Here is a 12,875-nt window from a genome sequence, read left to right on the forward strand (position 1 = left end):
TGAAATATAAAGCGATAATCAAGTATTGTTTTACTTTTCAGCTGCTGGCTCTGAGCCAGTGGGGCGACGCTCCTTCGCCATTGCAGAGGATCTGCCACTGGTCATAAGCCTTGACTAAAGTAGCAAGCTAAGAACAAAAGCTCATTATAGCAGCTTTCAAGCTGTACCTTTTTATGTATGTATAAAGTGAAATAGATTTGAGGTGAAAATAGCAATAATTTAAATGCATTTCTGAGAGCTTCTTAGCCAAACCTAGACTTGGCCTGAGTGTCAGTGTTTAGACAATAGTATCTTGTGAATGTGTGAAGCGACCTAAACGTGGCTGCCTTACAGATGTCTAGAATTGGCACTAGTCTAATCCAAGAAGTTGTTGCAGCCATCCCCCTTGTTGGGTGAAGCTTAGGTTTGGCTAGCAAGTGCTTTATTTGCAAGTTGGTAGCATAAAGAAATGCAAGAGGCAGTTCATCTAGCTCGGGATTGTTTGGATGTTGCTAAATCTTGTCGTAAAGGACCATAGTTAATAAATAAGAAGGTAGATTTTCTAATAGATTTGGATTCATCCAAATAAAAGTATAGTACCCTTTTACCCTCAAGAGAATGTAAAGACCTTTCGCCTGTGGAGGTAGAGTTAGGAAAAAAGGTAGGCAGAGTGATAGATTGATCTGAAACTCTGATACCACTTTAGGTAGAATCCAAAGGTGTGTACGTAGAACAACCCTATTATGATGGAAAACTGTTAAAGGTTCTACTGAGGAGAGTGCTTGCAATTCACTAACTCTATGAGTGGAAGTGATTACCACTAGAAATTGTGTTTTCCATGAAAAGTGTTGCAGCGTTGCTTTATGGATGAGTTCAAAGTGTGGACCCATCAGTGCTGATAACACCAAGTTAAGTTCCCAAGGTCGAATAGGTCTTCTGACTGGCAGAAAAGCCTTCTTTAGCCATTCAGGAAAGTCTTTGATTACTGGGATTTTGGAAAGGGTTGTTGCATTGGTGACTTGCAATACGTAGTGATAGCTGCTAAGTGTAATATGATAGTGGATAATTGTAGTCCTGACTTTGCGAAATGTAACAATTAAAGGAGAGTGACATTTTCTTGTACTGTAATATGGTCATAACTTTGGTTATGACACCACATGCAGAAACGTTTCCATTTAGAAGCATAGCAGGTTCTTGTGAGCAGATGTTTAGCTTCTTTTAGGATGTTCATGCAATCTTCTGGGAGGTTTAAGTGACCAAACTGGAAGATCTCAGGAGCCATGCTGCCAAATAAAAAGGCTGGATCATTGGAGGCAGAATCTTGCGTCTGGTGAGGAGATCCGGTCTTAAAGGCAGATGTTTGTGGTGGGCTATGAATAAGTATAGGAGATCTGTCTACCACCATTGTCTCGGCCACTCCGGAGCAATCAAGATCATTGTGGTGTTCGAACTCATGAGTTTCTGAATCACCCTCGGAATGAGTGGGATTGGTGGAAAAGCATACACAGTTGGAGTCGACCAGTCTATCAAAAGGGCATTGCCCAGACAACGCGGCTCTGGTGCCCTGGACGCTTAGTCTTAGCATTTATTTTTTGGGGCAGTGGCAAACAAATCTAAGGCTGGTGGTTCCCATTCTTTGAGGATGTAAGTGACTACTTCGTTGTAATGGACCCATTTGTGATTATCTTTGTGGACTCAACTAAGAAAATCTGCCTCTATTTTTTTAACTCCAGGTATATGGACAGACCTCTTGTGAAAGCCCAATGCCACATTGTTTGAGCTTGGATACACAATTGTCTTAATCTTGTTCAACCTCACTTGTTTATATAATACATCGTAGTGGTGTTGTCTGTTTGAATCATGAGGGCTGATGATCTTACAGATGGAAGAAAGGCCTTGAGAGCTAGGTGTACAGCTTCCAGTTCCAATAAGTTGATGTGATATGATTTTTCTTTTTGAGACAAGAAACCTTGAACGGTTATATGATTCATATGAGTGCCCCATCCTTTCATTGATACATCTGTTAGGATGGATTGAGATGGTGTTACTTTCTGAAAAGGGACTCCTGTCAAAAGATTCTGAGGGTTGGTCCACTAAGAGAGAGAGTAACAAGCATTTGCTGTTAGGAGAATGTGATCTTCCCAGTGTCCCTTCCTTTGTGACCACTGATCTTCTAGACACATTTGAAGAGGTCTCTTTTAAAGATGCATGTTGGGGACTATGCAATGCAGAATGCCATTGATCCTAGAAGAGATGCTACTTTGTGAACTGTTGTTTTTTTCTGCAGTAGGATGCATGTGCACTTTGTTTGAATGGATAACACTCTCTCCTCCAAAGGAAACACTTTCTCCTCTTGGGTGTCGCATTGCTCCTAGAAATGAGAGAAGTTGTACTGGTATAGAGATTGACTCTTCTGAGTGGAACTGTCATCCCAGCTTTGCTAGAAGACATTTTGTGGTGCCATAGACTTTCTTTGCCTTGGTTAGCGAGTTAGTCTTAACCAGTTATTGAGGTATAGATATATGGAAATACCTTTTTTCCTTAGATGCTCCGCTACCACTGACATGCATTTGGAATAGGTACCAAGGGCTGATTTGAGTCTGAACTGATGTACAGCGTACTGGTAGTGGTGCGTTCCTACTACAAATCTCAGGAGCTGTCTGTGATGGTGAATGATTGGAATGTGAAAGTACGCAACTTGTAGATCTACTGCACAAAGCCAATCATTCTTTGTGATGCACTGGAAGATTAGGTGTAGTGACAGCATTATGAATGTTTCTCTTTTTATAAATTTGTTAAGGATCCTGATATTCAGTTTCGGTTCTGATTTTTCTTTTGAACAAGAAAATATCTGGAATAAACCCCTTGGTTACTCTGATGTAATGGGACTTCTTCTATTGCTTTTTCTGCAATAAAATATATGTTTCCTATTTGAGATCATATAAATGAGCTGTGACAACTTGCTGTGAAGGGACAGATGGTGGAGTAGTTGTGAAGAATAGAGCATATCTGTTGCGAATAATGTTTAAGACACATTTGTCCGTTGCTATTCTTTTCCACTTCTCCGGGAAATATGTCACCGCTCCCCCCTCAGGATTGGGAAACTGTGGACAGGTGTGTACCGTTTAGCGCTCATTGTTTGTATTTGATGAGTTTTTGCCTTTTGTTTGTGAGGGCTTTTGCGGCAAAGAACTGCGTTTCTGATAACAGCTTTGAAAGGATCTTTGATTTTGTCGTTGTTGTGGACATCGGTAAGGCCACCTAGGGAGTTGAACCCTATGGTAGCAGTATCTCTACTCCCTGGTCTTGTATTGTTCCTTAAAGGCCTTCTTCTGTTCTTCCATGCCAACAGCCTTCAGTGCCTCGGCTTCATTATTCATGTGGAGCATCTCTTCTCCTGTGTGTTGCCCAAGGAGAGAAGAGCCAAAGAATGTTATGTTCGCATTTTTTAATTGTGCTTCTGGCTTGAAAGATGACCGTCTTAGCCATGATGTACGACAGAGTGAGATGACATGAGAAAAAGCAATGTTTGAAAGCTCTTTTGAGTCCACTGCAGCACTAACTGATTCATTGGCAATTAGAGAGCCCTCATTAATCATCTCAATATAAATTGCTGCCTGTACGATTGTAGGTCGTCCATAAAATATTTCATGCCTTCCCAAATCTCGTGATGGTAGCTGCCCAAAAGTGCTGCTGAATAGGACTTGCGTAAGTGTGCCGATGCTGTGCCACACTTCTTTTTTCCAATAACGTCCTTCCTTTTGCTTTCTTGCTCTGGTGGAGCTGTGGTTTCTGGAGCCGGGACATGTCTTCTTTTCACCCCTGTGACGATGATAGAGTCCGGCTTAGGATCAGATTCAAGAAATTCTGGATCCTGTTGTGGAGGTTTGTATTTTTTCACCAGCCTAGGTGTTGCACATTTGACTGTTCCTGGGGTCAAAAAATGTTTCTGGACTATGGGGGTGATTTTAACCTTGGCGGACGGCGGAGGCCGTCCGCCAAGGTACCGCCGCCAAATGACCGCACCGCGGTCAAAAGACCGCGGCGGCCATTCAAACATTTCCTCTGGGCCGGCGGGCGCTCTCCAAAGAGCGCCCGCCGGCCCAGAGGAAATGCCCCTGCAACGAGGTCGCCGGCTCAGAATTGAGCCGGCGTAGTTGCAGGGGTGCGACGGGTGCAGTTTGCACCCGTCGCGTATTTCAGTGTCTGCATTGCAGACACTGAAATACACAGTGGGGCCCTCTTACGGGGGCCCCTGCAGTGCCCATGCCATTGGCATGGGCACTGCAGGGGCCCCCAGGGGCCCCGCGGCACCCCCTACCGCCATCCTGTTCCTGGCGGGAGACCCGCCAGGAACAGGATGGCGGTAGGGGGTGTCAGAATCCCCATGGCGGCGGAGCGTGCTCCGCCGCCATGGAGGATTCCCCCGAGCAGCGGGAAGTCGGCGGGAGACCGCCGACTTTCCGCTTCTGACCGCGGCTGAACCGCCGCGGTCAGAATGCTCGTGGGAGCACCGCCAGCCTGTTGGCGGTGCTCCCGTGGTCGGTGGCCCTGGCGGCCACCGGCCGCCAGGGTCAGAATGACCCCCTATGTCTGTTAGACCTGATAGTAGAGGTAAAAGAGGTCTCAGAGTCGCTCTAGGTTGTAGTGTCTCCATGATGACATGGACCGTTGGTTGAGAAGTGTCTACTGGAATGTTAAGTTTAGAAGCACCACTCACCAGGGCATCTTGGAAGGTAAGGATATCATCCTCTGGTGAAACCCTAGTTGGTGATTCAGTCAGAGACATCAGAATGTAAGACAAAGTAGAAGTCTTGTCCGCACAGATGGATCTTGATCATGTGGTGGGAGTTAGAGATTTTCTGGTTGAATTTCTAATCGGAGATGGAGCTTTCCACTTGCGAATAGGGGACATTGATGTTGCTTTAGAGAATTGTCTAACTGTAAAGGTTGTAAAGGTACTTGCACAGGGTCAGACGTTGGAATTATGGGTTGGCTTGGTGGAAGAACCATAGTTTGAGGAGGAGTCACAGGCTTCTATGATCCTGACCAATGAAAAGAAGGGGAAATCTCCATATGAGTGACTTTCAACATTGAGAGTGGAGTTCCCAACATTGTACATGGTCTCTTAACCATAGAAGGTGTCCTGGGTGGAGAATTGTGGCACTTCAATGTCATGTGGGACTTGGTCTTCGACGCTGACGTAGATAAGTGGGATTTTGTCTGTGAACTGTGAAAACTTGACACCAAGTGATGTGAATGCGACCTCAATCGGTGTGATCTTGTTGTCGAATAGTGAGATCTTGACATTACTCTCAATCCCAACTGTGGTGTTGTGGCCTTTCTCGGCATTGAGATAAGTCCCCTGGCTGCTCTTGACGTCAGTTGGTGGCAGTGGAGAAGTACCATGGACGTGGAGCCTTCCCTTTAAGGTGTACTGGTAGGCACCAAACCTCTCGACAATAACATTAGTTTTTGATGGTGGTGAGCGACATCAATGGGAATTATGACGGTGTCAGTCCAAGAGGGAGAGTTTTCAGCCTTAGATATCCTTTTGTGGGAGTCAATATCTGTTGTATGCCGCTTTTCTGGAGAGTGGTGTGAGGCAGACCTCTCCATTCTTTTTCTTTTCTTCATTTCTTGGTCTGCTTTCATGTCTTCCATCCAAATAGCAGCCCGAAGCCTTCCCTGTCTTTCATGGTTCTTTTTTAAAAATATCACAGCCATTCTCTTGTTGAAAATTTGTATAGACCCTTGTGTTCAAAGGGCCCAGATGAAAAGACTGTATCCACAAGGCCCTATGTGACAGGCAGTGAGTGAAATCCCCTGAGTTAGAGTTAATGTGAGAGGCAATAATTGTGCTGATCTGTGAGTGGTGTTAAGTGTGAGAGTTCTTGTGGCTTATACACATCTGTGAGAGCCCCAGAGGTACAGCCCCTTCATGAATGTACATTGTGAGAGTTCTAACTTGAAAGGCTATGCAATTTGTTTTTGAGAGGTCATGTGTGTGATGGTCTGAATGAGACAATGTGAGAGGGAGGGCCTAAGTGGTAGGTCATTTGAGAAAAAAACGTTATGTTGGAGGTCACTTATTATGCCAAGTGCTTAAGGACCTATGTGGACAACTGTGAGTCGGATGTCACATGTGGTGTGTCAAATCTGAGAAACCATGAATGAGGACTGGTGTGAAGATCAAAGTCACCAACTGTACATCAAAGTATTCTGATAGATTTCCCAATAGAAGGCTGTATCTAGGGCTATTTGGGAGACCCTGTAAGAGATACCATGACTTACATTCCATATATGGAAGTCCATATATTTTATACCGCATGTGAGATTACTATTATACATTATATTTGTGAGAGCCTGGGAGAAATTCTTCAAGGGTGGCCATAAATGAGACAACCTATGTCAGAGGCCTGTAGTGCGATGCTGTTTGTCAGAGTTTGTGTGAGAGATGTCTGATCTGAGATGCAAAAGATTGGAGTTTCTATGTGGGAGCCTATTGTGCGAGGCAATGAAGGAGATGTCCTATGTAAGAGGCCCTATGCCACAGGTTTTGAATTGTATGCCCTGTGTGAGAAGTCCTGTCACAGGTTATAAATGATGGGCAAGATGTACTAAAAACTTGTTGCAAAATACTGGTCGCAATTTGTTACCAATATATTTGCAATCAGTGTGGTAGTTGGCAAACCAACCTCTATACTAATACATTGGTTTGCAAACTACAGAATCATTGTGGGTCACAATTGGCCCCACTTCATGAATGTTAATGTAGAAGGCCCAGTGGCGTAAACCAAAATGACCAGGCCCCATTGCAGAATGGACCTAGGTTTCCCATATCTCACATATTACAGTAGCCTTTGATGAGTGGGTGCTCCCCTAAAGGATTGGGGCCCCCTTGAAGGATTCGGGGCCCGATGCTCACAAGAGCTACATGGGTCTGTGTCATGCCTCCGAGTAGGGCACAAATTGCAAACCACTGCGATTCATAGCCATCATATGTATGGTGGCCTGCTGGGGTCCACAGACCAATATGCCTGTGTTTGCATTTATATAAAGCGTTTTTTTAAATGCTGCCTGTTTTCCTTAAAGAAAAATGAGGTGCAATTAAAAAAAAAAAAAGAAACAAAAGTTTATTTAACATCTTTTAAGAGTAGGCAGTGGTTCCTGGGACCACTGAGTACTCTTAAAAATTGTCGCTGTCATCATTGACAAAGTGAAAAGAGGTCTTTGGGGACCCCTTCCCATTCGTGAATAGGTTACCTCTGTGTAGGTGGTAATATGTTAATGTTTTGAATCTGGATTTTGGTCTCTAAATAACAATACATCCCATTCATTCCGTATGTACTCATTAAGATTTGGTAATGTGTAACTGCATCGCAATTTGTATTTATTACATACCAAAAGGCCTGTTTGCGGTTGCAAAAGACACAATTTTGCATTCACACGCAAATGGGACAAGAGCACTGTGTCATCTACCAATTCTCCTTTTTGCCCGACTTTACCAGAGATGGAAGAGCATTCCTTTTACTTTTGTCCTGGCTATGCTCTTCCTCAAAGAAGGTGGATTGTCCCAATCTGTAAACTTTTGGATACAGTACATTATTGGAAGCCGTTAGGCTTCTAAGATGTGACACAAAGGAGCAAATCATTTTTACCACCTCTAGGTTCCTTCTCTGGGCATGGAGAAGTAGATTGAGCAAGCTAGCGAGAGAAGGTTGACAGCTTGAATTGGGGCCACTGTATGTTCTATCACATGCCACAACTGCACTTTATAGAGGTTACACTCTCATTCTTAATTATGTATTTTATGGTGAATTTAATAATGTCCTTTTGTAATGTTGAAAACTGTATGTTACAATGTATTTTAATCTTTTTGTGTATGTAACACTTTAATGGTTTTCATAAGCCGAGATAAAGTATATATTGAACCTATATTGCAAAAAGATTTACTACATCTAGCCCAATATCTGGTATGTAAGAGCCCCATGTCTTGCAGGCTATCAATGAGGTTGTGAGGTGTCTGTTGTGTGTGATGTCCCACGGCAAAGGTCTTGTGTGAACATCTATGAATAATGTTTTATTTCGGAAATTCTATTAGCAAGGATATGCATATAATGTCCTGTTTGATGGGCGGGTCCTAAATGCAGGGCCTTTGGGAGACGTCCTATAAACTGCCAATGAGTGAATGAGAGTTACTGAGCGAGAGAGTTGCCATATGTGAGAAATTATATGTGAGAAAACCCGTGAGTGAGATTTTCTGTGAAGGAGTTTCCAATGTACCATATAAGTGGCCACGAGAGATATCACTGTGGAGCTTTAATAGACATTTATGATGGGCTCAGTGTAAAAGAGGGTTCAAATGCCACCTTGTGCGAGAGGCTTTGTGTGAGATGCCATTTATGAAAGGACAGGCCATGCCCCCGCCATGTACGAGCACATTTGCTCTTCTCTCCCGGGAGAAAAGCTTGTTAAATGTTAGGTGCGGTCTGTTTAGTGCAAAATGAAAAGAAAGTTCTGTGTTTATTAGTCAATGCCTCCTTAATCCGATCAGCAGAGGATGTGTCCTGCGGCCTGAGCAGGGAGATCTAATTTAGCAGAAGACGGACTAGGGACCAGCTGAAGCCACGGCACGGCATGGCCTGGAGCATCTATGAGCCAGAAATGTGTTAGAAAAAAAAAAAAAAAGGTCCAGAGAATCAATCCAGATAATGTCCTAAGTGCCCAATGATTGGTTTATCTCCGACATCAGTCATCTCCAGGAGGTGGTTGTGGTGCAGGGGGTGAGAGGGCCGCTATAGAGGGGGCCGTCTTTAGCGCTGGTGGCGCTCTGTGCGACAGTCTTTTTTGGCGCCCCCACCCCATGACCACCTCCTCGGATTCACCCACTACCACCTGCCAAATGTGCCCTCATCTCTCCATAGCACCTCCCACATACATTTCGTGAGTTTTAAATCGCTGATAAAGTCTGGCTTTACTAATCACTCAGCTATCCATATAAAATATAGTTCTGTTCTTTGCAGCAGGCAGGTTAACCCTCTCCGCTACTTTATGGCGAGTCAAAACTGCCACGAAACTCCGATTTCTCTCTGTCAGGATCATTAATCACAAGTAGTATCTTGACATTTTTATTGTTTCCTGAAGGCTGGACGCACAAGAAACTTTTCAGCAGGTGGTTTTAAAATTAAAGTTTTGTAAGTCATTGCTAATCACAGAGTCGTCCTGAGGTCAGTGCCCCCCTACGCCCTCCCCCCCCCATCCAGGTCAGCACCCGGTGCGGCCGCACCGCTCGCACCGCCCTAAAGCCGGGGTGAATGTACTTATGTGAGGGAGGACGCAGGAAATGTGTGGGGGTTGAATAGCGTATGCCCAAAAATATGCAAGTAAATAGTGTCATTGTGTGTGTGTTTGTGTGTACTTGTGTCTCTCTCGGTCTCTCGCACGTTCCATCGCTTTCTGTTTCTCTCCCTTTCTGGTCCTGAAAGCGCGTCTTGACATTGAGTTGCCTTTCCAAGCACTTTTCTCACTCTCCACCTTTCTCTGATTGTCTGTTCTGTGCAGTCTACAACTTTGTTTTCCTCTAATGCAAAACCTCGCTGACCTTCAGTTAATCTGACTAGGAGCACTATGTCTGGAATTGTATAGGTTAGCCGATTGGCTGAAAATCATCTGCCACTGTTTGATGACTTTGTAGGGGCTGAGGGAAGCAAGTACGGTTGTGGTGAACGTTGCGTGAACCTGTCTGCTCATCTCATTGGGACACTAACATTTTCTGGCACTCTGGACGTTTAGTGCAATTATGGTGATCCAAAATTACAACCCCCAGAATAAAATCAGTAATTGAAACAGGGACAGGGAGTCACACGGTCGCACTAGGTAAGCAGGCGTTCATCAGCTGGGATTGTGCGTGCGTGGCTAGGGTGTTTTTGTCACAGTATCTGTCGAAGCATACACACCTATGGGGGAAAAGTTTGTACCAGGTAGGTACTTTGCTCTGAATTTCTCGCTTTAATGGACGTAAATTGAATGAGACTTTCTTGGGGCACTGCCAAATATGAGTCTTTCTTTTAGCTCCATTTTAGTTATATTGTATCCCGGTTCCACCATAGCCCCTTTCCTTTGCTCTACTAATGTGCTTGACTTACGGCCGTAAATGCCATAGTCTGGGCACTATTATCCCTGTCCACGATTTTTTCTGATTTAGTGGACTTGTTATCTTCCTTTAACCATGTCAGCCGTAACAGAAATTCAAAAAGATAGGGTTGTTTTCACACATGCTCCCATACCTTTAAACCTAGAACTCCTTATCAGTGTTCGAAACTTCATTGAACTTTGCAAAATTCTTGAGGCATCATCAAGGAAATGTTCAAAACAAAGTATGCCGTGACTAACAGACCCAACACTGGTATCACCTAGAGTACTGTGAGAAGTGTGCCCACTTTAGATCAGAGATTTTTGAGGCATGAAAAAAGTGGGCTCTGGCCCTGGCTCCAGCATTTCAGGGTCCCCCGGATACAGCCAGCTCTGTTCCGTAGAGAAGCTTGGTTTGATGATATGGAATTATTCTTAAGCAGATTGTTTTAAATACAGTTTTTCTTTAATTTATTTTTAATGTGAGTGATTTGTGAGAGTATATTACAGACATTGTCCAGGGAAATGTTGTGTTTATGTTTCATGCATCATTCATACAAAGTTTCTTTTTAGTTCAATACAGGACCTCACATATGAGAAATGGGAACGTGTCACAAAGATTATTTGCAGTAATATTAGTGAGCTGCTCATGTCTTACAATGTCGCTATCCCTGAATATTCTTTGTGCTCACATTTAGAACCTGGACATGTGCCTGTGCACTGCCAGTGACCAGGCCAAAGAGGGCATGAAAGAGCTCAAATTGGTTCATAAATTCAAAGCAGTTCCGAACAGGGGCCCTCAAAATATGTTTGGCCCAGGGCCCCCTAAGCCCCCTGCTTTAGATGATGTTAGACACTGAGTTTGAACTATGGAAAGGTGTTATGTGCTCAGGAGCCTCAGATGATTTGATTTAAGATGTCTTGGACACCGACTTGAAACACTGAGGGCTATCAGATCCTCTAGGGCCAGATCACATTAGAACTATTAGGATTCCTCCCACAGCTTAGGTTAACCAACAAAGACTGCCTTGAGTTGTTCTTTTTATTATAGTCTGCCAGGTGACCCGCCGGCTGACCATGTTGCACTAAGTGTAAATTCCCGTTTTGAGCTAACATGTATCTCTAATAGATACCCAATTGACTATTTTCAAGTCTGTTTTTGTTTTCTAGGTTTGGCCTTTCTGCCAGCAAGTGTGTCTTACCTCATTGGCACCAACCTCTTTGGAGTTTTGGCACATAAAATGGGTCGGTAAGTGACTCCTAGCAATCTATTTAACTGTGGTGAAACCAAATGTGGACAGTGCATACTTTTACATTTTTCAGGATGCTAGAAATGCAATACAAAGCAATGGCAGGCTGCGCACACCTTATGTTGAACAAGTTCAGCGGATGTGGGATTGAAACCACGGCCATACTGAATGACAACTGCATAAAATAGAAGTGGTGAAAAGACACTATGGAACTATCACCCAAGTAACTACCTTTATCTCAGAATCTTCTGAGTGTAGGTATCCTGGGGGCAGGGACAATTATTTCTTTATATGGTGACGTTATGTACCTAAATCATGAACAGTCTCTTTGAATTTAGCAGCTAGAACACGAAATTTTCACGATGGCAAAAAGATCAGTGGACATTTTAGCCGTGCAATGATTTAGACCCTCTTCTTGCAGGGTTGATAAGGCAGAGGCATGAGTAATAATCACTGTTCGCATTTTTAGATGTTCCAGAAACAGATTCAGACTGTATCTAGGGCTAACATGACTGTGCTTGCCCTCTTTTGAGAGGGTCTTGGAATGCAAACCCGTGCTTAAAAATATATTTGTCCTGTTTCAGCCTCGCAGGAGACGAAGTCTAGACCTTTAAGGATTTTGTAGATTCTGCCCAGGTTGCCGACCTACATTCTTCTTCAACTTCTTGTTCATTAATTAAGTGTTTTTGTGCAGAAGAAGCATCTCTGCCTTAAAAGCTGTATGTAAACTTATTTTATCACCATCTTCCCTTCCTGCTCCATATCTTGTTTCACCCTTTTGTCAGTGTTTTACTCACTTGACAGTATGAGTCTTGAGCCTTGCGCATAGTGCTATTAAGATTACTTGGTCTTCTGTGATTCCCACTCTTTCTGGTTCAAACCACACAGCAACCCACTGCTCCTCTGACTAGGATGGGGCTATGTAGGAGCCGAAGTCCTTGATGCTCCCCAAGCCCCTCTCTAAAATTGAACACCTAAGCCCTGGACTCTTACCAGCTTCATTGTGGTTGTTTGCTTCTGAATGGGCAGAATCCATGTACACACCTTGGTTGATTTGAAGGTGCCTTAAGGGGTTTCATCAGTGTAAACTGTGCACACTCTATCTCTGACACTTCTTTACATCACCTCACTAGTAAGCAATGCGATCTTAGAGAAAATAATGTCAACTCTCTGGTCGCTGACACACAATACCACAACTCCTGGTAGATAGGCTCAGAAAACACTCTTCCAACCACGCACTTCACACATTGTGACTTTCTCCCTGGGTGGCAAGGGCCTCAGCGTTCCACATAAGGGTTTACGTGGTTTGTAAGTGCTGTAATGTAGTGCAACACAATACGATAAAACAACCTTTTCCATTCTGTGTGTCTTTTAGTGACACAAGGCTAAAAATATCTTAGACGCTATACTCCCTTTGGAGGTAAGTATTATACACAATATATACACTAGTAACCAAAATCAGGTAAGTAAACAGTCATAAAATGGTGCAAACAGTGAAAAGCACTCTAGGTT

The 12,875-nt window shown here is 43.7% G+C and overlaps 1 protein-coding gene across 1 annotated transcript in view; it reads left to right on the forward strand.

The window, feature by feature from the left end:
• Positions 1–12,875, forward strand: part of SLC18A1 (solute carrier family 18 member A1) — a 128,031-nt gene that overhangs the window by 62,938 nt on the left and 52,218 nt on the right. Inside the window, exon 11 of the mRNA XM_069213456.1 lies at positions 11,284–11,362. Coding sequence (XP_069069557.1) covers positions 11,284–11,362 — 79 coding nt within the window. The remainder of the gene's footprint in view (positions 1–11,283; positions 11,363–12,875) is intronic.

This window comes from Pleurodeles waltl, chromosome 11 (assembly GCF_031143425.1).
Source record: "Pleurodeles waltl isolate 20211129_DDA chromosome 11, aPleWal1.hap1.20221129, whole genome shotgun sequence".
NCBI lineage: Eukaryota > Metazoa > Chordata > Amphibia > Caudata > Salamandridae > Pleurodeles > Pleurodeles waltl.